The 26,316-nt window shown below is 35.3% G+C and overlaps 1 protein-coding gene across 1 annotated transcript in view; it reads left to right on the plus strand.

The window, feature by feature from the left end:
• Window positions 1-26,316, plus strand: part of LOC148951193 (uncharacterized) — a 188,979-nt gene that overhangs the window by 99,270 nt on the left and 63,393 nt on the right. Inside the window, exons 3-8 of the mRNA XM_089090706.1 lie at window positions 2,620-2,823; window positions 4,219-4,371; window positions 5,837-6,040; window positions 12,041-12,206; window positions 20,259-20,387; window positions 25,766-25,898. Coding sequence (XP_088946832.1) covers window positions 2,620-2,823; window positions 4,219-4,371; window positions 5,837-6,040; window positions 12,041-12,206; window positions 20,259-20,387; window positions 25,766-25,898 — 989 coding nt within the window. The remainder of the gene's footprint in view (window positions 1-2,619; window positions 2,824-4,218; window positions 4,372-5,836; window positions 6,041-12,040; window positions 12,207-20,258; window positions 20,388-25,765; window positions 25,899-26,316) is intronic.

The following is a 26,316-nucleotide window of genomic DNA, read 5'->3' on the forward strand; positions in this document are numbered from 1 at the left end:
GTGCGATTTAAGCAGAAACAAAGGTTGAATTTTGCTCAATTTTGACTATTTTTATGATTTTTTTTTTATTCACCGAAAAAGATAATAAATCTTCAGTTCACGAATACGCATCAGCAACAATAAGCTAAAACGAACGTTCCCAAGGAAATTCGTAACTGTTGAAAGAAGCAAACAAAATAATCCGATTAAAAATTAAAATCCTCAACTAAATGTTCATAGGGAAATCACTCAGAAAGTTCAAAGTTTTTGTCCGAATTTTTATCAATGTTTTATCCGAAAATGAGGTGCTTAAAGCGCACGCTCTGAATCAAGACTGTCCAGGCCTAATTTCAAAACTGTCCAATTATGTCCAGGCTTTAAACCAAATTAACGAGGATCGAAATTAGCTTCGATATCTTCAAATAGATTCTTGAAAATAAAGCCCTCGAATACTTCGGAGAGGCATGGGTTTTTGAAATTGGACGCAAATCATTGGGCGACAGTTTTTTTTTTTTTTTTTTTTTACCTGAGAAACAGGAGTCATAGAAGTTGTCTTGAAGCAGTCCGGACATGTGCCGTATATTAGGTGTTGATTGAAACAGCCAGTCAAATTAGGACCAAGATCCTCAGAGTAATTACTATCAACTCAATAGCAATTTCTAGGACGTAATGACTCATCCTGGTTTTAGGCGTTTGAGCTTCTCGTATACTTCTGCTGGGCAAATGATCGGAATTTGTTCAATGGGTCCTATTTTTGGTTTCTCACCTAGAGGTGGGTGTGTGTGACACATATTTGAAAATGTGGGTTGATCTGATCAGGCGCAGAAGTATACCATGAATTTCATGAATTACCAGCTGTTTTCATGTTTATTCCAAAATCTCCTGGAACCTTTGATGGAATTTAGAGGGGTTAGAATTCTAGAGCTTATTATCGACTTCAGCACCGTATTCCTCTTAAGATTTCTTTATTTTAAGGCATGACATTGTGCATTTTTTAGCCTCGTCCTTATAACCTATTTATAGAGCCCATTTGTCGATTTAGTGAGATCCTTAATCTTGTTTGTGGTCTATGACTTCTTTTTTACTTGACAAGGATTGTTTTTTTTTTAAGAAAAATTACTTATATCCAAGGAAAAACTGAGCAGTGACATCTTGCATCATATTGTTGCCGTTTTTTGTGGCAAGGGTTGTCGACCTATTTTTCCTAGCGAGCCACTTGCGGTAAATCTGGAGTGGCTTCTGAGTGTGTGGGTGATACTTAACAATTGACTGGGATCTGTAAGGGGGTTTTCTGCTGGGCTTTCACATTACGATAATGTGGTCACTCATATCAATAGCGGGGAGAGTTTAGAGCGGGATTATAGAACTCCAAATGTTGGTAAAGATAAGGTCTAGTACTATCTCCCCGCTTGTTCAGACTTTGACAACTTACTTAAGTGAAAGTGAACTTGATAGCCAGCTAGCCTTCACTTCTTTAAAATTGCCCACGATCTGAATGATAGTGTAAGGGAATCAGGATCTCATATAGTCAACCGAATACTATAAGTAAAATGCAAATTCCTTTCGAAACGATGCTCTTGGCGGGTGGTAGACTACGCCAAAGATAATTGAAGATACATGTTTTGGTAGGTATCGTAGTATTGCCCAAAACCACAGAATTTTGTGCTATGGTTTCCTAGGAATAGGTGTATTTAGGAATTGCTTTCGTATTCAAACTTTCCACAGAACCGTAGAGGTTATAACCTTGCTACTTTGTTGTAAACTGAAATGGGGTGCATCGAAAAAACAATAAACAAACAAAAATTATGCAACCGCAACACAATTGAAAAGGGATATTTATCAGCCAAGTCTTGCCCTTCTAAATGCATGTTAGGTCTTAACGTTTCTAAGTAAAAATTGTTCTTAAACGATTTTTATTGACACCCTAAATGACTTGCTCTGACAAAGTTAACTCTCTGTGAGAAATTTACTTATTGATAGAAATATAGGTTTTGCCTAGGAAAAATCTCAGAGATATCACTTTACAGGATTTTTCGCACTACAAAGGCACCCTCTTTATACATTGTAGAACGATAATTTGAAACCACTGCTATAACAAAAAATCCCACTGCCATCTATTAACAATTCGAGCCAATAACTGAAACTGTAAACTTTGAAATTTTAATACCCTGTTCATAGAATACATTATATCTAGAATAATATGTGCTAATATTGGTCTATACTGCATGTTTTCAAACATACAAATAAAAAAAAAATGAGTAAACTGTGACGTTTTCGTTTTTTAATACTATTTAGGATAGTTATGATTTCTTTGTAGACTGATAAGACATAATTAAAATACCTTGAGAAGTATCTTTTCTTTGAACCTATCTTCCTTATATGAAAAATTACCCCTGAGAACATGCCCAATAAGAACTTATTCTAGTTTGTATATTGTTTATTATTAGCTATAGCTACAATCTGTCTATTGCTTCTAACCACCAACATCCGAGTTTCAGTCTTATGTTTTTTGGTTGATTTTGATAGAAAATCGGGGTCTAGTAATTTAAGGTGTCCTATTGTTCAATGCCTGAGTTCCCCCTTAACTCCTCAAGCATCTCTCTTTTAAAAGTTTCTACTTCGTTACATTTTTTGTTCAAGGTAACAACTAATGTTTTGCTTGACAACGGTGCACAGGTGATGGTACGTGATCAGATTGGAGTAACTCCTCTTCATGTGGCAGTTTCTTCAAATTCTGCCGCAGTTGCTGAACGTCTACTGGAGACATGCCAGGAACTAGCGGATATAGTGGATAAAGATGGTCGATCCCCTTTACATCATGCCGTGAACTGTGGAGATTCTAAGGTGAAGTCAGTTACCAATATCTTCATATGCTCAAAATAAGAAATATATCTAAGCCAAGACTGTGAATACCCGAACAAAGCGTATTCCAAAATTTTCCAGGAATATAAGTTTTTTATTCGACATAGTTGCATTTTTTTATAGATCAATTTTTCTTTATTGAAATAGGTAAACGGACGGTATATTCCTTGTCGTCCTCTGAAACCATTCAACTAAAAATTATTGAAAATCTTATCTCCACAATGGCAAAGACAAAGGAGCACCTTCCCTAAAAAAAAAAGCTTGGCTCTAATCCATTGAAATATGAAAGTAGGCACAAATAATGATGAAAAAGAATGATAAAGACATGTAAACTGGAGAGATAATATGGTAGTGGAGAGTAACGAGAGAAACATTAATAAAGGATATTAACAAAATAAATACAAACAAATTCCTTTATTTCTAGGAGATGGTTTATCGGAAGCGCAAATCAATAACAGTTTTGGTTCAATTTATTTTAATCTGAAAAAATAAGTAGCAGTCTTTGAATATCTTAGGCTATGAGTTTTTTCATTAAAATCATTTTGGCTTTTAAGTTTGTACCCTTGTTAATGATATGCTTGTAAAATTGTGCTTATTAAACATTGCATTGTATTGTGTTTTTCAGTATAACTTGTAGGTCTACCTTTTTTCGCCATTTGACTGAACCTGTCAATGGAAAAGGATAACATATCATAAAACCAGGTTGATCGGAAAATTGTTTGACTGTTAAAGTAGTCAGTATAGCCTAAACTGATTTTATTATTGACTAAGTATTTTTATTTGGGACGTATCCTCTCAAAATTTTTAGCAAATGTTATTTTCCAAGTCCTAGTTTAGTTATAAATATTTTAAACATTTTGGGCGGGAAGCAATGTTTCAGACTTTTAATACTCTTTTTTTCCATCATGTAATGATTCACGACTTAAGCATCGACTGTTTCCCTTTGAAAGAATTCTACGAAGGAATCTTAGATGCGAAAAGTGCAAAAAATAGGTATATTTTTAAGTTGCATGAAAAACTATAAGTATATTGAGAGTTCAGAGCAGGGGGGGGGGATTTCTTCTGCAAACATACATGACCACGTGCGCTGTAATCTAAACTTTAGCTAAAACAGTAGCCAATAAAAAACCAAATGACGTCAGGTATATCCGATTATCTTGCATTTTCTAAGGTCGTCAAGCTCCTTTAATCCTGCCGAGAGCACGTAATGCACTAGTTCTCGGTGTTCCATCTTACTAACTCATGAAATCAATCGCATAATTTTTGTGTGACTTTGACACTGAATTACTCTGTTTTGGGATATAAGTAAGTCAAGGAGGGTGGAACGTGGTGGAATCCTCAATTATTTTGCCCGTCATTTAAAATTGTTTTTCCTAGATGATAGAGCTGCTGTTAAATAAGGGAGCTGCAATGGATTTTGCGGATAAACTTGGTAGACTTCCTCTGCATTGGGCAGCTATAAAAGGGAATGCTGACATTATCAGATTGCTAATAGCGCATGGATCTGATCCTAATTCAACGGATAAAGAGGTGAGTAAAACTTAAGTAAAGTAAATCTATTCATAAAATGGCGTAATAAACATCAGATAGTCCATACTGACCCAAACGGTATAGCTCATGTCTTGGAGGGAAAAATAACCTACTACTGCCCTATAAACTCAAGGTCTCAAAAAGTATTTATAAGATGTAATCAAGGTAACATATCATTCATGTTCTTAACATCTGATTGGCTATATTTGATCTTAGTAAAAATTCCACCGGCGTCTGGGAGGGACTTAAACTCCCCTTCTTTTTGTAAGTGATAAGCTTTCGCTTATCACTTACATCAATGAAGACACAATACTCTGTTCGTGCTGATTGAAACAAAACTACCCTCGAAACAAAGTCAGAAAAAGTACTACTTATTAAATTCCTTTTAAACCTTTCTCAGATGTTGTGGATTCCAATTTTGTCAGTTAATCAGTTACAATTTTCTGCCACTCGCCTTAGGCATCGGTACTTGGCTATTTTATTCCGAAATTTTGGGGGATAAATTCTATATAGATACGGCTTGGTCATCGTGTAGCTTGAAAATCTGTAAATCTAATTAGGTTAAAATTATCTATCTGTGGAACTCTTCGGCAAGCATGTCCTAAGTCTGATCCATCCCTTCGAAACTACAAGCTAAGTAGTTGCAAACGCTGCATCCCTTGGCTGTATCATAGTCTTTTCAGGTATGGTACGATTTGAATATAATTTTTCTGGGTTGATGATATCAAGCCAGTGGTTGTTTAAAACAGGCACAAGGCTCATTAAAACGAATTATTAAGAATACTAGTGTCGTTTTTAATAAATAAATATATTGCGCCTCAATAAATTACTAATTAACGCCATTTTGAGCCGCAGAGCACAAATTTGTACCGAAAAATCACAACACCAAAAAAGGATGAAATGGAAATTCTGTTTAAGGTATTCTGAAATACCTTTATATCGTACCAGAAACTAGCCTCAAAGGGTAAAATCCCGTACAGACCTGTTTTTTGTTCTTAAGAACATTCTCGTTAATCTGCTCGTTGTAAACAAGGAAAAGACGGATAGTTTTGTTAAAATGAAAAGGCCATTCTTTTGCATGGAAGGAAAGAGTAGTTTTCCAACTTAAAAGGACCAAAATAACCCTAAACATGACCCTCAACACCCTAATCTTCAAGCCAGAATCCGACGTGTGCTTTTTTGACAGCTTTTTATAATGTAACAAACGCATCACGTTGATATTTACTTTCGTTTTATTCATGAATTGGGTGTCATGAAGATACAATGGAATTTATTGATCTTAAACGAGTGTTGCTTTTTTTCTACACGTTTTTGTGTTTCTGAGCTGTCACTTTTTTTGCGGTCTGTAGCAACTTTCTTTGCTGCAATTTGAAGAATGCCCCTACAGACTTAATTTTTCACGGAGTGAGGTAGTTTTGGTGTGAAGTCGTGATCTGCCCTTCACCTTGTCTCTTTCTCTTTGCAGCTGCGCACTCCTCTTCATTTAGCTGCTGCTAGTAGTATGACTGACGCTGTTGATATGCTGATTGCTTGTGATGCTGAAGTTAATCTACGTGACAAGCAAGGACAAACTCCTCTTCATTTGGCTTGTCTTTACGGAGCACTTGGCGTCGTGCCCAAGCTCATTGCTAGAAAGTGCAACTTAAATCTTAGAAATAAAGAGGGATTCGTAAGTTTTTAAAATTATCTGATTTTAATGTTTAACGTCTAAGCTGTATTATTCAAAGTAGACCTTTAGCCAAATTCAGTTTTTAATATTTGATTCGTTTCATAAAAAAAAAGGAGAGCCAAAAGTGCATCCACTTACTGGAAATATTTGCTATTTGAAACGTATTTGTTTTAATCTGGACTTATTTTTCTTTTTATTTACCTTTCAGAACGTTTACATTCTAGAAGGCAAAAACCCCATACGTTTTGGTTGTCCTCAGAAAAAATTAATCAAAAGTTTTTTTTCTTTATACTTTCAATGTAATGTTGGTTGAGTTTAGCTTTTCTAATTTTGAAGATTTATGACAGCCTGATGCCTTTTATAGGACAATTAACCCATATTGTCGGAATTAAAATTAATTTTTTCTAACTGACTTCTAGATTCTCCTTAAAAATAGAAGAAGGCAGTATCAATACTGTTTTGGTTTTAATGCCCCCTCCCCTAAGTGTTAAAATGACTGTACCTCTTTATTTCAGTAGCTATTAGATTTCTGAATGTTAACGATTATCTTTTAACAGGTGTACCTCTTGCGTCCTCATACAGTTAAGAGGGCGACTCGTCTGCATCTGTTGAATGATTTAATTATTTACATAAAAAAAACTAAAGTAAAAATGTTATTAAAAGTCTGAGCATCCATGAGTCTTCATATATTCTTTTCAAAATGAGTTAAACCGTTATTTGCCGTGTGATTTTGTAATAACAATCATATAAAGATAGGAATAAGGCCATTTGATCAAAAATGAAAAAAAAAGAATTATAAAACTGACTCCCATTTGACAGTTTTTTTTTTGGCTTTGCGAGCTTCTTTTTGGACAGTAGAATTTGAATTTTTTGTTTAGTATAGACTTTTTCTAGTTATTGTTGTTAGGAAAAATGATTTTGAGCAACGACAAAAAGAGCTTTCATTATTGCTTTGGCGAGATGTTGCCAAGAAATTCTTTTTTCTAAGAAATTTTCTTAGAAATTTGCTTGTTTACGAGAAATTTTGCCTGATGTTCGGAGAAAATAAGCGTTGGTGCTGAGCTAAAAGAAAGAAAAGAAAAAAAAGATGGATTTCCAGCATTTGTTAAGAACAATTTTCTGTAGATGCACCACATCTTAGATGTTGACGAACAATTTGCAGGAATATACGATTGATCGTGAAAATCAAAGATTTGAAGCACCATTCAATGTTAAAAAAAAATACTGAAAAGTAAAATATAAACTGGCAAGTGTATGATCCCAGCCAGTCACAGATTTAAAAAAAAATTATACCACATCTTAGATGTTGACGAACAATTTGCAGGAATATAAGATTGATCGTGAAAATCAAAGATTTGAAACACCATTCAAAGTTAAAAAAAAACTGAAAAGTAAAATATAAAACTGTAAAAGACAAAAAAATCTATCATTTTGCTTTACACAACTGGCAAGTGCCAGCCAGTCACAGATCTAAAAAAAATTATGCAACATAATGCAGCGAGTACCTGAAGCGATCATTCCTCCATCGTAGAATCAGAGTCACCTGATTTCGGATGTTCACAAGAGAGTTTACGTCTTTCTCCTGATACTCTTTGGCTAGTTTTATCATCAATGAAGAACTTCATTTAAAATACAATTGAAGCTTCTGTTGGCGGTATGACTACGGTTTTCCCAAGATGTTGGAAAGGTTTTTGTTGGTAAAAACTGTTGTTCAATATTTATTTTGAGAATTTTTTTTTTCTTTTTTTTTTTACACCACTAAAGAGCATAAATTAGCTTACTTAAGGTGCCCAACCTGAAAAATACAAAAGTTACTATGAATGAAGAATGAAACCTATAACGAAGACATGTTATAAGGAACAATAAAGCCAAACTTAAATCGACCGTAATTTATCACAAAATAAGGGAATGTTGCCACTCTTCAAGCCCCCGATTGGACCAGTGGGCTATTTGCCTTTTGCTGAAAACTAAATCGATTTCTTAAATCCGAAGTTTGTTTAGTCAGTTGTTTCTTTCGGTACATTTGAAAGAAATGGTTTTGAAAGGAAAAAAATACTAACAAAAGTAAGGTTTTGTAAAAATAAATTAAGTATCGCAAATGTTTCGTATTGAGAAAATTTTCCGCGTACAAATGTAATGCTACCGGTCCACGAATCCCCGGATAGGTTGAGTGGCATTTGCGCTCTACTGAAAATTAGCTAACAGCTCAAATTTATGTATAAATTAGTTAGTAGATTTTCTATACATTTGAAAGGAGTAAATTTAGAAGGAAGAAACCATTGCTAAAAATTTAACGCATGTTCAACCCATAAAACTAGTTTGATATTCCAATTATACTCAAATAAAAAAAAGGAATTCCTGGGAGTTTCAGCAGTAGTTTATTTCTTAATCTTTTAATGAAAAACAAGAAACAGTGGAAAAATTCCTTTCGTTTTCAGTACAGCGTTGATTACAGCGTTGAACACCATCGTTATTTGTGGTAATAAATAATTGTTTTAAGTTTGGATTCTTGGTTCATTGCAATTTAGGCTCAGTTTAGCCTTATATAAGCCCCTAATTTCAAGTTTTATATGTGCGCCTACTTTCATCTAAAAACTTTATTTCTAATTTAATTTCTGTTTGTTTGTTATTTGAGATAGTATGGATATATTCATAGTTGTAATGTTGGCTAATCAAATTTATTCACTGCAGCAGTTAACTTCAGAAACTTGTAATAAATTTAAAAAACATGTTAGTAGCAGTAGTGGTAGGAATAGCCGCACAATGGTTGTGGAATTTATATACAAAATTAACACGGATTTGTAATCAAGAGCCAAATTCCTTAAATATCATTTTTGGTGAGAATTAGACACTTAAGTGTGTACTTGATGTGTTTTAACACTGGACTGTTGTTTTGTAATATTAACCTCTGGTGATAGATGTCTTGAAATACAAACTTTAGTGATAATGAAACACTATTTTGTAAAATAAGAACTGAAAAGCGTTTGATTTTGCACTTCTATATTATAATATTATCCTCATTGTAGCAATAAAACACGAATCATGTACTAAATGTATTTTCACTTAGGACCTTTCCCTAAATAATATCTTAACAACCATGTGTCAAAAGAGATGCAATACTTTGTTATGATTGAAGCTGGGTATCAGAAGGGATGTTGTTGGAAGGTTACTGGCCCAGGAGCTCAACCTTGAGCCGTTTAATCACACAGATTAAAATCCCTAGTATGAATTTGGTTTTTAGCAAGTGCAAAATCTCCAGCGTTTGTGAAGTATTTGATTAATGGGATCTGCATTTGGACTTTTATATTGCAATATTAGCCTTTGAAATCAACAAGCTTAGAAGTTCGTAAATGGCTCATCCGGGGGAAATTAAACCCATTCATGAAATATGTTCTTTACGTGTGGTGAAAAAAAAGAGTACACACCTTAATAGCAATCTTAATAAAAACCTTAATCTTAATAACGATCTTTACGCAATCTCCAAATCAATCGGTAAAAATGACCGGCCAGTCGATAAAATCGATTGCCCCCCCCCCCTTCACCAAATACTTTGAGCAATGACGCCTTTGACTACAACTACTGCTACGATTACTACTACTATGGTTACTGCTAATACTACCGCTACTACGACTACTATTATTACGACGACTAAGACTACAATTACTACGATTATTTCTACGAATGCTTTTACGGCTTCTAATGCTACTTCGACTGCTACTACTACTGCTACGACTAGCACTATTACTACAACTGCTACTACTACTTCTGCTAGTACTACTACGACTACTACTGCTACTCCTACAACTGGTACTACTATGACTTCTACCTTTACTACTACTAAAACTATTACTGCTGTGATTGCTGCCACTACTACTATGACCCCTACTACTAATTGGACTGCTACCACAACTGGTACTATTACTACGACTACTGCTGTTACGACTACTATTACTATAAATATTGTTACTACTACTACGACTGTTACTACTACTACGACTGTTACTACTACTACTATTATTTCTAGGATGACTACTACTACTAATACTACTGCTACGACTACTACTACTGTTACTAATACTGCTTTGACTACTATTATTACGATTACTACTGCTACAACTACCACTACGGTGACTACTACGACAATGACTACAACTGATATTACTACGATTACTACTACTACCACTGCTACTACTACGACCACTACTATTACCACTAAAACTACTACGACTACTGCTGGTACTGCTAATACTACCCCTACGACTATTACGACTGCTACTACTTATTAACACGACTACTACTATTACTACTAGTGCTTTGACTACTATTGCTACGACAGCTGCGGCTGCTACTACTACGACTACTACTGCTTCGACTATTATTACTACGCCTACTACAGCTACAACGACTACTACTACCACGACTACTATTACAACTTCTACTAGGACTATTAATCCAAGCCAAAAGATTCAAGTGCATCCAGGCTGTCAAAATCTCATAGATGCAATATCTTAGGAACTGAATAGGGTATAAAGTTGAAACTTATCATGAAAAGTTGAACGGGGTCTAAAACTAAATCAAAAGACACTGTGTGTATCCATGTTGTCAAAAGAACGTCTTTGCAATATCCCAGTAACAGTCAAGGTTTATTACGTTGGAACTTTCAGAGCATGTTACTGGGGATGCTGAACTGAATCAAACTATATGCATCCAAGGTTGTCAAAAAGAGTGTGTCTGCGATATGTATGGCACGGCTAAGTTTCTTGAGTTGGAACTTTCAGGGAGTGTTGAGAGGGACGTTGGGCATAATCAAAAGAAGCTATGTTCATCCAGGTTGTCGAAAGGACGGTTGTGTAATATCCTGGGAATGGCCTAGGGTGTTAAGTTGAAGCTTTCAATGCATGTTGAGAAAGATTTTATAATAAATCAAATGACAGTATGTGCATCCAGATGATCAAAGAACGTATCTGTTTTATCTCAAGAACAGCTGAAATTAACATGTTAAATCTACCAGGGCATGTTGAGTAGAATGTGGAAGTAAATTAAAAGACACTCTAAGCCTTCAAGGTGTCAAAAGGGTGTTTCTGTGATATCTCAGGATCGGATTAAGGGAATTCAGTTGAAACTTTCAGGGCATGTTGAGGGGGATAGTTGATTAATATTTATCTGTATTCAGTATTTTAAAATGATGGTTGCCAGAATGACTTCAGCCCTATAGGAGTATTAATTGGTAAAGCTCAGCTCGAGTTCTTTTAAAATGAAGCTGTAAGGATATCAACTTTTATAGCAGTGTTCTTGTGAACTTCCCTCCCCCTTGCCCCTTAGCAGCTTCAGAAGTATTTTGAATTGCTCGTACAACGTACCCAGGCTTAGGCACTAATCTAGACAGACTTAGGCAGTGAATCTGCATAGCTAAGACTCTTCTAGGCAGAGTCTTCTGTATCAAGCTCTTCTAGGCACAGTTGGTGCCGATAAAAACGTACAAGTATAAGAGAATGTTTTGATAAAAAATCTCTATCAAGGTTGAAGCTGCAAGATTTACTCTTTCTAACATTACTAGTACTGATTATATTCATGAGAAAAGTACCAGTCAGAAATAGCTGCCAAAAAGTCTGTTTTGGCGATCAGTTGACACCTGGAATAAGCTTTCTGCATAAGTAATTCCTTGGTGGATATATTTTATACTTCCCATGAGGGAGTTTAATAATTCGAAATTGCTGCACATCTTCGCTATTGTTTGTACTCCAAATCTCCGTATAAAAAAAAAAAAAAAAAAAATTATGCAACATATAATAAGAAACATAGCTCACCAGTTAAATAATTGTAATTTTCTTATAGCCAACCTTGCGAAGTCTATGAAGTGCAAACAACACATTGATCAATTTTTCTTGCCAGTGGACTATTTAAATATGCTTCGCAAAATTGTCACTTGATTATGGCAATCCAAACGGGGATAAGTCCAATGATCCTTATATTGTTGGTGGTTATGTACATTTTTTTTAGAGTCCAATTCATATTGCTGCGATGATACAGAATGCAGAGAAATGTCTGGATTTGCTGATAAATCTTGGAGCTAATATTAATGTTCAAGCAGATAATGGAAGAACGCCCCTTCACTTGTCTGCGGTCTATGGAAGATTTGGAGGGGCACAGACACTACTAAACAATGGTAGTATTTTATGTGCATTGCTTCTAAAATCAGTTTGGATGGTCCCGTCAAAGATATTGGGAAACTGGACGTAACTTTAGTTTCAGCAACTTACTATAGTTATTAGGAAAAAACAACTGCCATGTTGCGGTAGTTTTTGCAACCCAACCCATGTTCACGAGGTGTTGCAAGTAATAAAAGAAGCAAAAATACGCCAATTGAATCTTCCTTATGTCTTGAGGGGGGGGGGGGATACGAATCTAATTATATCCAATGATGCTGGAGAAATACATCAAAATATGAGACATTTGGGCCCTCTAAAGAATTTGGAGTCGTTACCTTGCTGACCTACCTAGCCCAAGCTTACTCGTAATCTTTGGACGTAGTTACTGTTATGGTTGGCTCTGGTTAGTTACAAAAGTGTTGTGTATCCTGCCCTTTAGAGCTACATTGTTGTAGGTCTCTCAAGGTACCGGCTTCAAACTCTTTTGAGGATTGCCACGATATTTGCTGAGGGTAAATTCATTGGCCGTCCCTTATTTTACAATCAATCAATCAATCATCAATCATTTTATTAATACTAAACTCTATTACAAACGTAAATTGGCCCAAGAAGCTTGGCTTGTTGTGGGCCTTACAACACAATAATAAAGCTCTAAAACAACCATAAATATTACTCTAAATCAAACAATATATATGAAATAAAGATTAAAGAGAATAAACACTACCATACAGTAAAGAAAAAAAGAAAAAAAATATATATAATAATAACGATATATAAGGGAAAAACACAAAAAGGACAAACACTAGGAAAAAAGAAAACAGAAATAAACGAAGGAGAGAGAAATTACTAAACCGGAAAGACACGACGAAAAACTGCCTTTGCAGACAGAAATAACGGGACATCAGGTGGGATTGAATTCCATAATTGAATTGATTTATAAACAGGAGACCTCTGGGCTGCTGTAGATGAACGTTTGGACAAAATAAGTCTACGAGAAGAACTACGTAAAAAAGTAGAGTACCTACCTGAGCCTGTCCATGAAAAAATTGCTGCAGAGGTGGTGGAAGTGTACCTAGAAAAGCAGAATGCGCTAAATAAAGCTTACTTTTACCCACAATACGATCCAGCGGAGCTGTTCCAGTATCATTATAAAGATCAGAGGAAGGGTAAAGCTGAGGGAGAAGAAAAGTAGCCTTCACTGGCCTATTTTGGGCTGTTTGAAGTGAGCAGAGAAGAGATTTATTAGTACTACCCCAGACAGAGCACCAATAACAAAGGTAAGGAAAAATAAAATCTTCATAAACAGAAAGTATAATATCTGAGGGAAGAAATGATTTAACCCAGTGCAACATTGACGACTGGCGGAAGATGAGGGAACGGGTGTGAGTTATATGAGGCTTAAAAGAGAGAAAACAGTCAAGATACACACCAAGCAATTTCACCATAGCAGCTTGCGGTATAAAATCATTCCCATAAGTCAGTATGACTGGCTCCCTAACGTCTCTCATACGATAAGGGGTCCTGAAGTGTACAATGGCACTTTTTTGGCTGTTGAGAGTCATACCATTTGACCAGCACCAATCTTTTACTTTATCAAGAAGACCTCGAGCTAGGGAAGTGGCAGATGGCAAGTCCACTGCAGCAATGAAAAAGTTACTGTCATCAGCAAAAAGAATAGGGTGCACAAGGGGATGAAGACCATCAACGAGATCATTAATGTAAATTAAAAATAAAAGTGGTCCAGTTTCTGAAAAATTTTTGTCTGCTAAGTTTTGCTGACTATAAATACGGATGATACTTATCCAGATATTGTTTTGCTGAACTCCATGTTCATGAGATTACATAAGAGAAACTGAGACAGCTAAGGGTTCCCATGGGTGGCAAATATCAGAAACAATAGAAATGACATTTGGAATAACTTGCGTACTTGGTGTCAAGGGATTTGAGTTGTTTGTATTTATGGGATTGCAAAAACCATGGCCTAATGATACGCAAGTGTTTGGTCGGTAGCTCAGGCAAAAAAAAAAAAAAAAAAAAAAAAAAAAAAAAAAAAATCGAGAATTTTCGTTGGTTAAATTTGTGGCTCATAATTCATATTGAGACAGGGGAAACCCTCTTTAGAAACAGTTTTTTAAACTGAAAGTAAGGAGAGACATTAAAACTTAAAAAGAACAGAAATTATTTCGTATATGAAAGGGACTGTCCCCTCCTCAACGCCTCGATCTTTACGCGAAAGTTTTTTATTTTTTTAAAAAATAAAGTTGTGAGACAGAGTCAAACTTTAGCGCAAAGAGCGAGGCGTTGAGGAGGGGACAGCCTTTTCATATTCGGAATAATTTCTGTTCGTTTTAAGTTTTAATGTCGCTCCTTACTTACAGTTTCTGATCGTTTTTTAGTCAATGCAGCTTTTATTTTGGCTCACCGTCATTGAATAAGTAAACAAAATTTGCAAAAAAATTTTACTTTTCTTTTGCTAAATGGCTGTCTCTAAATTTGGTTCTGACGTAATTTACAAATTAACTTACGTAACACACTTCTATATTCGTATATTTTTCTTCTGGAAAAAAATACAAAGTTGCAGATTTTTGCAGATATGAGCTTGAAACCTATGTTATAGGGTTTTCTAATACGTTGAATCTGACGGTGTGATTTTCATTAAAATTCTTTCACTTTTAGGGGATGTTTCCCCCTCTTTAAAAAATCAGGTAAATTTTCTCAGGCTCGTAGCCTTTGATAAGTAATACTAAACTTAATAAAATTCATATATTTAGAATCAGCATTATAAGCCCATTCTTTTGATACATTTATTGACATCAAAGTTCCGTTTTTACAAGGTTCGATTACTATTGAGCCGTATCGCTTGTTTTTTTTATTGTTTTTTTTTATTACGTATATGTTATTACGTATATGATGGGGTTTTCCCCTTAGTCAATACCACGCTCTTTACGTTAAAAGTTAAAAAAATTTTAATTCACAAACCCCTGAATCACAAAGGCCTTTTAATTAGAATAGATAGCTCTTTTGAAAGCACTAAAAAAACCTGTAGCGTAAAGAGCGAGGTATTGACATGGGGGAGAACCTCCTCATATACGTAATAATTTCTGTTCATTTTAAGTTCTAATGTTGCTTCTTACTTTCAGTTGAAAAAACTTGTTTTTTTAAATTTAATTTCTGATCGTTTATTAAGTAATGGTTGGAAATCCGGCGCCCCCTTCATAGAAATGTCCCTTACCCCAAAGAAACATCCTCCACGGAAAGATTCTCCAGAGTAACCCCCACCTCCAGCCCCCCCCCCACCAGCAAAAAAATCTTACTGAAAATGTCGGGATAATTCCCAATAATCAATACAAAAAGTAAGCAATGGGCAAACTTAAAAACTTGCAGCCCTTCCCCAGGGAACTGTGGGGGATTAAGTCATCGTAAAAGACATATTTATTAGATTTTCGACTATGCTGAACAAAATGGCTGATCTGATCTCAAAATTTTAATTGGGTGACTTTGAGAAAAAATGAGCATGGGAGGGGGCCTAGTTACCCTCCATTTTCTTGATCACTTAAAAAGGGCACTAGAACTTTTAATTTCCGTTCCAATGAGCCCTCCTACGATATTCTAGGACCACTGGGTCAATACGATTACCACTGGGGGAAAAAAACAAACAAATAAACACGCACCCGTGATCTTTCTTCTGGCAAAAAATGCAAAATTCCACATTTTTGTAGATAGGAACTTGAAACCTCTACAGTAGGGTTCTCTGACACGCTGAATATAATGGTGTGATTTTCATTAAGGTTCTACAGTTTTTAAGGGGTCTTTCCCCCTTTTTTCGAAAATCAGCCAAATTTTCTCAGGCGCGTAACTTTTGATGGGTAAACTTGATGAAACTTATATATTTGAAATCAGCATTGAAATCTGATTCTTTTGATGTATCTATTAGTACCAAAATTCCGTTTTTTGGAGTTTCGGTTACCATTGAGCCGGGTCGCTCCTTACTTACAGTTCGTTACCACGAACTGTTTGATTCTCGTTTTGTTTTCAGATATAGAATGTTTCGTTTTAGTTTAGCCACATCGACTACTGTATCTCAGAGATTTTACGTTATAATATGGTTAACTTGAACATATATATCTTGAATTTTATAGATTTTGTTGGGCTCTTCAAATTTAAGAGATGTGTATTAATTTATCATAATTGTATATTTGTTTATTACCCTTGTCTCTCCCTTTCATTTGATAAAAAATTGACACAAAGCATACGTTGAAAAACTGTCATCTGCACGCACTGTAATTTTGCTGTAATTTGGTGGAAATAAAGAGATGTTTTCAAAATCAAATCATTTGAAAACAAATCATTTATATATATATATATATATATATATATATATATATATATATATATATATATATATATATATATATATATATATATATATATATATATATATATATATATATATATATATATATATATATATATATATATATATATATATATATATATATATATATATATATATATATATATATATATATATATATATATATATATATATATATATATATATATATATATATATATATAGCGCATCACGTCTTTTCAAAAAAAAACAAAAAAACAAAGGCTTTAAGGATAATAAATTTTGGAAGGTTAAGAACCGTTATGACTAGTTTAATAAGTACTTATTGTTTTTATGTTTGGCGTTCGCTTGATGGTCCTTGCCACATGTTACATTTGTTCTTTACTTTTTAACCTTTTACCATACATTACCCTTGAGACGTTACCTTCGGGAATTCTTGGGCAAAGTTATTGATAACAGGCTTTCTCAAACAGTAGGTGGTAACCGTAAGTAAGGAGAGTCTCGGCTCAATAGTAAACAAAACTCTAGGAAACGGGATTTTGATCCCAATAGATACACGAAAAGAATCAGATTTTAATGCTGATTTAAAATGTATAAGTTCCATCAAGTTTAGTCCTACCTATCAAAAGTTACGCGCCTGAGAAAATTTGGCTGATTTTCGAAAAAAGGGGGAAAGATCCCCTAAAAGCTATAGAACCTTAAGGAAAATCATACCATCAGATTCAGCTATCAGAGAACCCTACTGTAGAGATTTCAAGCTCCTATCTACAAAAATGTGGAATTTTGCATTTTTTGCCAGAAGAAAGATCACGGATGCGTGTTTGTTGTTTATTAATTTTTTTTTTCAGGGGTGATCGTATCGATCCAGTGGTCGTAGAATACCGTGGGAGTGTTCATTGGAACGGAAATTAAAAGTTCTAGTGCCTTTTTTAAGTGACAAAAAAAATGGAGGGCAACTAGGCCCCCTCCCACGCTCATTTTTTCCCAAAGTCATCCGGTCAAAATTTTGAGATAGCCATTGTGTTCAGCATGGTTGAAAATATGATAACTATGTTTTATAGGGTGACTAAACCCCCTGAAGGCCCCGGGGGGAGGGCTGGAAGTTATAAACTTTACCCAACCTTAACATACAGTATTGGTTATTGGGAAGTCTACAGACGTTTTCGGGGGGGGTTTTGTCTGGTAGGGGGCGGGTCGGGGGTTATGTGGGATGATCTTCCCATGGAGGAAGTTTTTATGGGGGAAGGGACATTGCTCTGAAGGGGGCGCCGGATTTCCCAGAATTATTTAAAAAAAGATCAGAAATTAAATAAATAAAAAACAAGTTTTTCAACTGAAAGTAAGGAGCAACATCAAAACTTAAAACGAACAGAAAATATTACGTATATGATTGGGTTCCCCCTCCCTAGTCAATACCTTGCTCTTTAAGCTAAAGATTTTTAGTGCTTTCATAAGAGTTATTTATTCTAATTAACGGCCTTTATGATTAAGGGGTCATTTTTAAAGAATTGGAACAAAATCCGAAATTTAGCGTAAAGAGGAAGGTTAGGACTAGGGAGCGAACCCCCTAATATACGTATTAAAAATATACGAATATAGAAGTTCGTTACGTAAGTTAATTCGTAAGTTGCGTATATTTATTACTAATTAAAACGTTCGTAAATAAAATTAAACAAGTGTTGAGAAAGCCATTTAACCAAATAAAAGTAAAATTAATATAAAAATTTTGTTTTAATTATTCATGTACGGTGAGCCAAAATCAAAACCTGTATTAATTTAAAAACGTTCAAAAATTAAATTAAAAAAAAACAACAAGTTTTTTTAACTGAAAGTAAGGAGTGACATTAAAACTTAAAACGAACAGCAATCATTCCGCATATGAAAGGGGCTGTTCCCTCCTCAACGCCTCGCTCTTTACGCTAAAGTTTGACTTTCTCACAAATCTTTTTTTTTTTAAACAGTAGAAAAACTTTAGCGTAAAGAGCGAGGAGTTGAGGAGGGACTTTTTTTTTAACTTTCAGTTAAAAAAAATTGTTTTTTTTGTTTAATTTTAAGCAAAAATGTGTGTAAAGCGGTACATATAGCAGCATATAGTAGTACATATTTGTGTATAGCGATGCATAAGCCTACAGTTTCTGCATTAAAGGGAATAAAAAAAAAAAAACTGAAAATATTTGTACACGAAAAGAAATTTTGTAAAATCGTCTCGAATATGAAAACATTTCAACAGATTTCAGTGTGCTAGAGAACGAAAAAAGTGAGAAACTTAGCATGGGTAAGCCGAAGCTATTTTAATTTGAAAAACGGCTAATCTCAGGGTAAAACCCACCAGTGTGTGCTGTAATTGATTAATATACTTGAAATTAATTTTAAAATATTATTCTTAAAAAAAGGCAAAAAATTTATTTTAATTTAAACCAAACCCACCAGTATATCTTGGGAGCCATTCCCCCCCCCCCCAGAATGCTTTTAAATTTATTTATTTTTTTCGCATTCGTATCTTCTAGGCAGGGGTTGCCTTCTGTCAGAATTTCAGCTCGATCAGAGACGAAAGTGCCAATTTTTAAAACCCCTCCTACTGAACCCCTTCCCACCATTGAAATTTTAACTTCCCTTGACCCAAGGAACATAGGCCGAAGATTCAAGACGATCGACCCAGCTCTAGGGGAGGTAAAGTGTTCTTTTTTCACGTAATGTTTTGATCGTGGATGATAAAAATAATTAAAATAGTAATGCATCTATATTACTCACTGTTTTCTGTATGAAACTTTTTCAGAAATCATTACGATTGGTCTTTTAGTTTTTTGCGAATTCCTCATATGTGTGTGAGCATGGCTAACTTTATAAATATAGAGAAGATACGTGTCAATGGTGTCGTTTGGGCCCTGGTATCACTGGTTATTTGGTTTGGAACGGGGGTCAGGGGTGTGACTTAAAGCTCAGCCAAGAGTCGCCGCAGCTCCAAATAGGTACCTGGAGAAATCTGGGGAAAACTCTGGAAGCGTTGGATGATTTGCACCCAACCCTGTATTGCACTACCGACCGAAGGCAAAGAATCAGAAGATCGGTACCTGCACGTCATCCCTTGTGTTTTTGAGTTTCTTTATTTTGTTCTTCTTCTTTTCTTTGACATGCTCATGTTAGCTTAAAGATATTGTAGTGGCTAAATATGCTCTATTCTATGAAAGCAAAATTCAAGCTAAAAAAATGAAAGAACAAGGTTTTAATTGCCATTTTAGGATAACGCTATTTTGTCTGAACTGCAATAGTTGAATAAAGACAAGGAGAAAAAATCTGAGGCAGTGAAAGTTGAATGGCAGAAGTATCTGAGTTGTTCACTCTATCATTATTATATGTTCGAGTAATTCCTATAAGATAGATTACAATAAATTGTCGGCAGAAAAGGATTTCTTTATCATTATGAGGAAAAAAAACTAGTAAAAAAAAATAGTTAATAATACATATGATTCTGGATATGTTTGATTTAATTTAAAATTATTAAGAACTGTTCTTTGTTAGTTTTGAATTTTTATTCTAATAAAAATTTTGGCAGATGATCCTTCCAAATAGGCTGATAAGAGCGACCGAAAACAGGAAAGATCGGATTTCAAGGCCCGATTGTGTCTTACAGTTTTCTTCACATTTGATTAACAACTTAATCCTAACATTTTTTTGACCAAAGTTATTATCTTATTCAAATGATGCATTATCATAGGGGCTCAAGTGGATGTGCCAGACAAAGAAGGCTGGACGACTCTTCATTTATCTGCTATGCATGGTCATGATCTACTTGTTGGAACTCTTCTCTCTATTGGCGCTAACCCAGAAAGGAAAGGAGCCAAAGGTGAGTAGGATACCCGAACCTGAAAATATACTTTATTTACAGATAATGAATGGTTGAGTTTTTCGCTGTCCCTGAAAAACTTCGAATCACGGGAGCCAAATACAGCAGGATAATGGCGAAACCATTGCTCTTCAGGAATACCAACACTCGCTTTACTACGACTGCTCTGAATTTTTAGATTTTTTTTTTCCACATCAAGTTTGGTTTTGTAAGAGCCTCAGCAGAGGTACGCTCAGCTTCCCTAGCTTTAAGACACCATCGGTATATTCCTTTTTTGTCTTTCTGAAAAGCTGGAACAGAAGACCAGATCTTGATGCTAACTCTCTTGCCTTATATGTTTCTAAAACTAATTTCTAAGTTTTTTCTCGTATATCTCAGGCTTGTCCTCAGTTATCTGAAATTCATATATTCAAAGGCTTTATTAGTAGACCAAAGGATGGCCATGTCCGTTTCCTAGGTATCCTCCTAGATGAAAATTTATCTTTTAAACACCATATTGATTTGATTAAGTGAAGGTATGCAGAAATCTCGGTATTCTGAGAAAACGCAAACATATTTTTCCTGGACCAATTCTAAGAATCCTGTCATAGCTTAATTTATTCTTATGTTTCCTATTGCCCAGTCATATGGATGTCTACTTTTTCTTCTTTTCTCAAACCGCTTTCGAATACTTACAATAAAGCTATAAATCTTATCCAGGATGTAAATCGTTCGGCAACTAAACCGTTGCTGGATATTAAAAAACTTTATATTCTTTCCTGTGTGTCTTTCGCTTTTCTTCAGCTCCATGGTGATATTCCTTAGTCCCTTATATTTACATCTTCTTTTGTGTCTGATCGGTCAAATTATCAGCTCTGTAGTTCTCTAAATATCCAAATTCCGAATACACCGACAATAAGATCTGATTTTATTTCTTTTGTTGCGTTTTATTTGACATGGAACACCTCTCCCAATTCGGCTCGAGAATGCCACTCGTTTGACACCTTCAAAAGACCAGTAATTTTTGTTTTGTTTTCATGTGATTAATTTTACTTACTTTTGCCTGAATAAATTTTTCTTGAATAAACTTTACTGTATAATTTTTATTTATTTATATTTTCTTTTCTTCTCCTTTTTGCTCTTCTTTCTGTGACTGCGAATATAAGTGTTTTTTTTTTGTTTTTTGTTGTTGTGCTTTATGCACATCTTTTATCGTGGCTTACTTTTGTGTTTTGAATGGTTGGCAATAGTTTTTCATTTAATTATTTTTCGTTTCTGATTTTCTTTTCTTTTTTTCTGTATAATCTGATAATGTAATGTGACCAGTAGATTGTAGAAGGGTCTTTTTGATTTGAGAATAATATGCAGAGAAATGCATTTTGTTTTTTTGTACTGTTTTTTTTTTTCTTGCTTCTTCTTTTTCTATCTCAGTAAGTAATTGGCTAATGCTCTCTGAGTTTGTGATCCTTATATACTCCCCTAATTACAGGCCAAGGAGGCTTTAGGGGGACTAGCACAGTGTATTATTGTATGACATTTTTGAATGTCTTTTAGCTGCGCTTAAGCTGGGATCATGACTCCAACCGAACTTACGGGTACCTCTCTTCACTTTAAGCTACCGGGACGGATGCTGCCTCCCCTTACTTCATAGCATGAACAAATTCAGCAGCATATATGTCAAGACTAATGCTATCGCCTACACCATGAAGTAAAAGCTGGAACGGCATTCAATTTTCGTTAGTATATCACCTAGCCTATCTTGGTAGAAAATCTTATCAACGTTTTCCTGCTCTTTCTTATAGTAATACTGCGGGGGATTTGTCCTAGTATTAGGCAAATAACGAATTTTAAATGACAAGCCGAGGTGATCGCTGAATGTGTGCTCAGAATCCACTGAAACATTCGAAGCGAGAGTAAACTTAGAGACAACATGATCTATATTTCTTTTATCTCATGATCTATTCTTCTTTTGTACGTCCCTTGGTCGAGTACGCTTGTCCTGTCCGGCATCCGGGCCTCTCAATTGAAGAAACCAAAAAATCGAAAATATTCAAAAAAGAGCCCTGATGAGTATTATAAAGAAGGCAAGGTCCCATATTCTTACCTCCTTGAAACTTCAAAACTTGATACCCTCGAGTCCAGAAGAAAAAAATTATGCCTCCGTTTTGGGAAGTCAGCACAAATAAACCCCCGTTCTGAAAACCTCTTTCCTAGCCACCACTCACCTATAAGAAATCGCCAGCCCCGTATAGTACCCTAACCCATCCCCATCATTTCTCCCATATCCTTTTCTCCCTTACGTTATAAAAAAAAAATTATTCCCTTTATTACAAATAAAATCAATCAAAATCACAACCCGTAAGTTTGCCAAAAATTTAAACCGTTTTGTATATATTATTTTTTTTCATTTTTGAATATTTGGTTATTTTATTTGTTACCCTTTTTATCTTTTTATATTATGACCCATAAAATATTTATAATTATCACCTATTTTTATGACGTTTGTATTTTGTATTTTCTGACTGTTACCTGTCGTGTTTTCGTTACAATGGTAACTATGTATTTTTATTGTATGATTTTGTTATTGTATTTTTTTTTTTACTAAGAAATGCGAATCCGGCCCACTAGGGTTTGTGATAGTTCTTTTGCAAATAAATATCTATCTTACCTTATCTTATCTTATTGAAGGTGCTACCTGAGTTATGTATGTATATGTAAAAACATCACTTTTTCCACAAACCACCGCATCATTCCTCATACATGAGTGCACGATATCAGAAAGTTTTCCATTCTTAGTTAGGTCGCATTGGAAATCTCCACAGATTACATAACGGGTATTACCCAAACGAAATAAAAATCTACGAAGGCGACTGCATGCCTCTGCAAAACGTTTTTCACTTTGGATATAGTAATAATTGGTGGGGAAATAAACATTAATAATGGTGAGCATGCTGGGACCTTCGAGTTGGGAAGCTATGTAGCATTCACACGATTCTAATTTCTTTAGAGGCAGGCTATTATCATAAAAAATAGTAATTTCGCCACTGGGTCTTTCCGAACCACTCCGACGAATGGCCTCGTGAAATAGCACAGATTTGCTTTGGAAACACTCATAAAGGCCAAAGTTTCTGCAGTAAGCAAATGATCCTGAACACATATTATGTCATTCTTGTTACATAAGTCCTGTAGATATTCCAGCTTCACAGTATTGAGCTTCACAGTATTGTGTCCAAAAACATTGCGAGAAAAGATAGAAATTTCTCTCTTCATCTGGTGGAAGGGGTATTAGCGTTAGGGATGGCTTTTCTCACTACAGGACACGAAAGGCTAAAACTGGAATGATTCCATTTTCCAGGTGGACAAAGAGTACACCTAATTTGCAATGAAGTACAAGGGTTTGTTTTAGTAGAGTCGTGAGGTTCAGCATGCCTGGAGCACTTCTGAGCACTGGTGCATTCCTTAGCCAGATGATCAAAAGAGAGACATTTGAAGCACCTCCCCGAGATAGCCTTAAATTCAAAGATTCGCTGTACTGTATAATCTACTTTCAAGCCGGACTTCAAGGCAAGATCAGGGCTTAGTTTATCCGCAAAAATCAGTTTGACACTTCCTAAGTTTCCAAAGCGTCTTGCTTCAAACACCTGTGGGTTTGAACTAATAATGTGTGCTTTCGAGGTGTCAAGTGGGACAAATTTAGCAACTGCCAAATATTTCTCCTGTTGGAAAGATACTTTGACTTCAGGTTTTGTCTTAAGCGAATCACTTAAAGCTTGCGCAACTTTAGGGTTATCCACGAAGGCTATTAATCCGGTTATGGTATGTTCGACCCGAAATATACTGCCACTATTGGAGTGCTTATCTAAAAAGTCTTTCTGCTTAGTACACGACAGCATATATCATGGGGGATATTTGAGATAAATACCCGGTGTAACGATTTCGAGGGGGGGGGGGGGTGGAAGTGGAGGCCATTCCTTAGATGGCGGTAAAGAGGACGGGCACTGGCTTATAAGACTGCTCACATGATTTATACACTAATTGACCTTCAGTGACAAGGAGGTTATCACATTTCACTTGTGCTCACAGTAGCCTCTTTCGATACGCCATCATCGTGACGCAAGGCCGTTTCAACGAAGTTCAGAACATGCGCATACACATATTTATATTCGGTTGTCCTAACGTCAGATTCGCAGCCCAAAGCCAGAGGTTCAACTTATAATTCAACTATCAGAGGGCTATTCACGACCTCGCCACGATCTAAGCATCCCAATAAACAAGGGAAGCGTCAGCCCTCGTTCATCTTATCTCTGCAGTTTAAGGGAGGCTCTTTTGGCCGGTACAACGGTGCTTGCGACAGGAGAACTGCCCCTCTCCTACTTGCCAATTATGGTTACGTTATTGTCATATTAAACCACTTTACGTCTATGCTCTTTGAATGCTCAAAATTAATAATATTTTTTAATCTCTTACTGTACTCGAGTTCACTTGTTGCGCAATCCAATTAGATTCTAAGTTAAATCCAGTTTATGTCCTCACAGTTGAAAGACAAAGTCAATATTCTTCTCATCATTTAAGACCAGCCATAGCTACAGTCATAGATTGCGGTGTACGGGTTTAATCCCCCTTTCTAGGACTGTAATGAAAGAAAGAGTAAGATAGCTAGGTCAGGTTTAGGCCACGAATGAAACATGAACTTTGGTTCCCACTGGCACTCGAAAGAGTAGCTGCTATTCCGGTTCCTTATTTTCTACGTGGCAGAAAAGATTTTCATTCCTACGTCCGAAGGATGTTCAGTTCTTTTCTTTAATCTGAGCTTCTTCTAGTTTTAAATTAGAGAAGCAAAAAACTGGCTTCCAATGTAGTTGTAGCAACAGAGCTCAGTCAAGGATCCGAACATGAATTGGAAGAAAATTACTGTTGAATATATTGAATAAATGAACGCGAAGTTGAACAAAACTGCTGTTGAGATTAAGGTGTACTATATTTTGGTAACATGCTATAAGAATTCTAAATCTGGCTGGAAGTAGATGTGTTGCACATTTGTTTCCTTGTTCTGTGTCTTGGATCGAGAATAGTAGGAAAGAATAGGCTGACATCGACAATAATTCGCTTCCGCAAAGTACTCTGAGTCACTTTGCTTAAACCAAGTTTGTCACATGTCTTCCGATATTTCAAATTATCACTCTTTTATGGCTTGTCGTATGTATGGTTGTGTTATTGACCTTTTAGTATAACCTTTCCCTAGAACCTGATCTTTTGCTTGAGAACTTTTACTTACAGCAAAGTAACCCGTTTTGATCCGAAACTTGCTTTTAAACGATTTGAATGTCATTAGCGAATTTTTAACATAGTTTCCTTAGGTGTTTAAAACTATTAAGTGGTTGTGATATTTCTCTTTAAAGGTATGACGCCCCTTCATTTGGCTGCATTGAATGGGTCTGTCGAATGTTGTCGAAAGTTGTCACTAGTAGCAAATGATGTGGTAGCGCAAGATGATGCGGGTAGAAATGTTCTTCATATGTGTGCGTTCCGTGGGTGAGTATTTCTTTTTCTTTTAGTCGAAAAGAAATTGTAGTTTTTCATATGAATTAAAGAATTATTATTTGATGTCAATAAAGCTCTTTGATCATCGACAAGGTATTAAGTAATACTATCTATGTTGTCTGATGTCCGCTTCAAAAAAAAAAAAAAAAAAAAATCAATGCCAAAAAGTCTCAAAACTAGCCAGAAAAAATTAAAAAAAAATAAAAAAAAATAAGTTTTTTAACCCGATGCCTAAATTTTCCCCCATTTTACTGAATTCGAAATCCAAAACCAAACTTGAATTGAAGTGGCAATTATGAACACCGTGAGTAACAAAAATAAAATATGAGCATATTTTCTGGTGTCTCAAACTACTTCCTAAACAGAACGTTCAAATTTGTATAGTAAAAGCTGTGTAAGTTTTATTTTC

The sequence above is a fragment of the Artemia sp. Qi Xiang Cuo genome, chromosome 6, assembly GCF_049724085.1.
Source record: "Artemia sp. Qi Xiang Cuo chromosome 6, ASM4972408v1, whole genome shotgun sequence".
Classification (NCBI taxonomy): Eukaryota; Metazoa; Arthropoda; class Branchiopoda; order Anostraca; family Artemiidae; genus Artemia; species Artemia sp. Qi Xiang Cuo.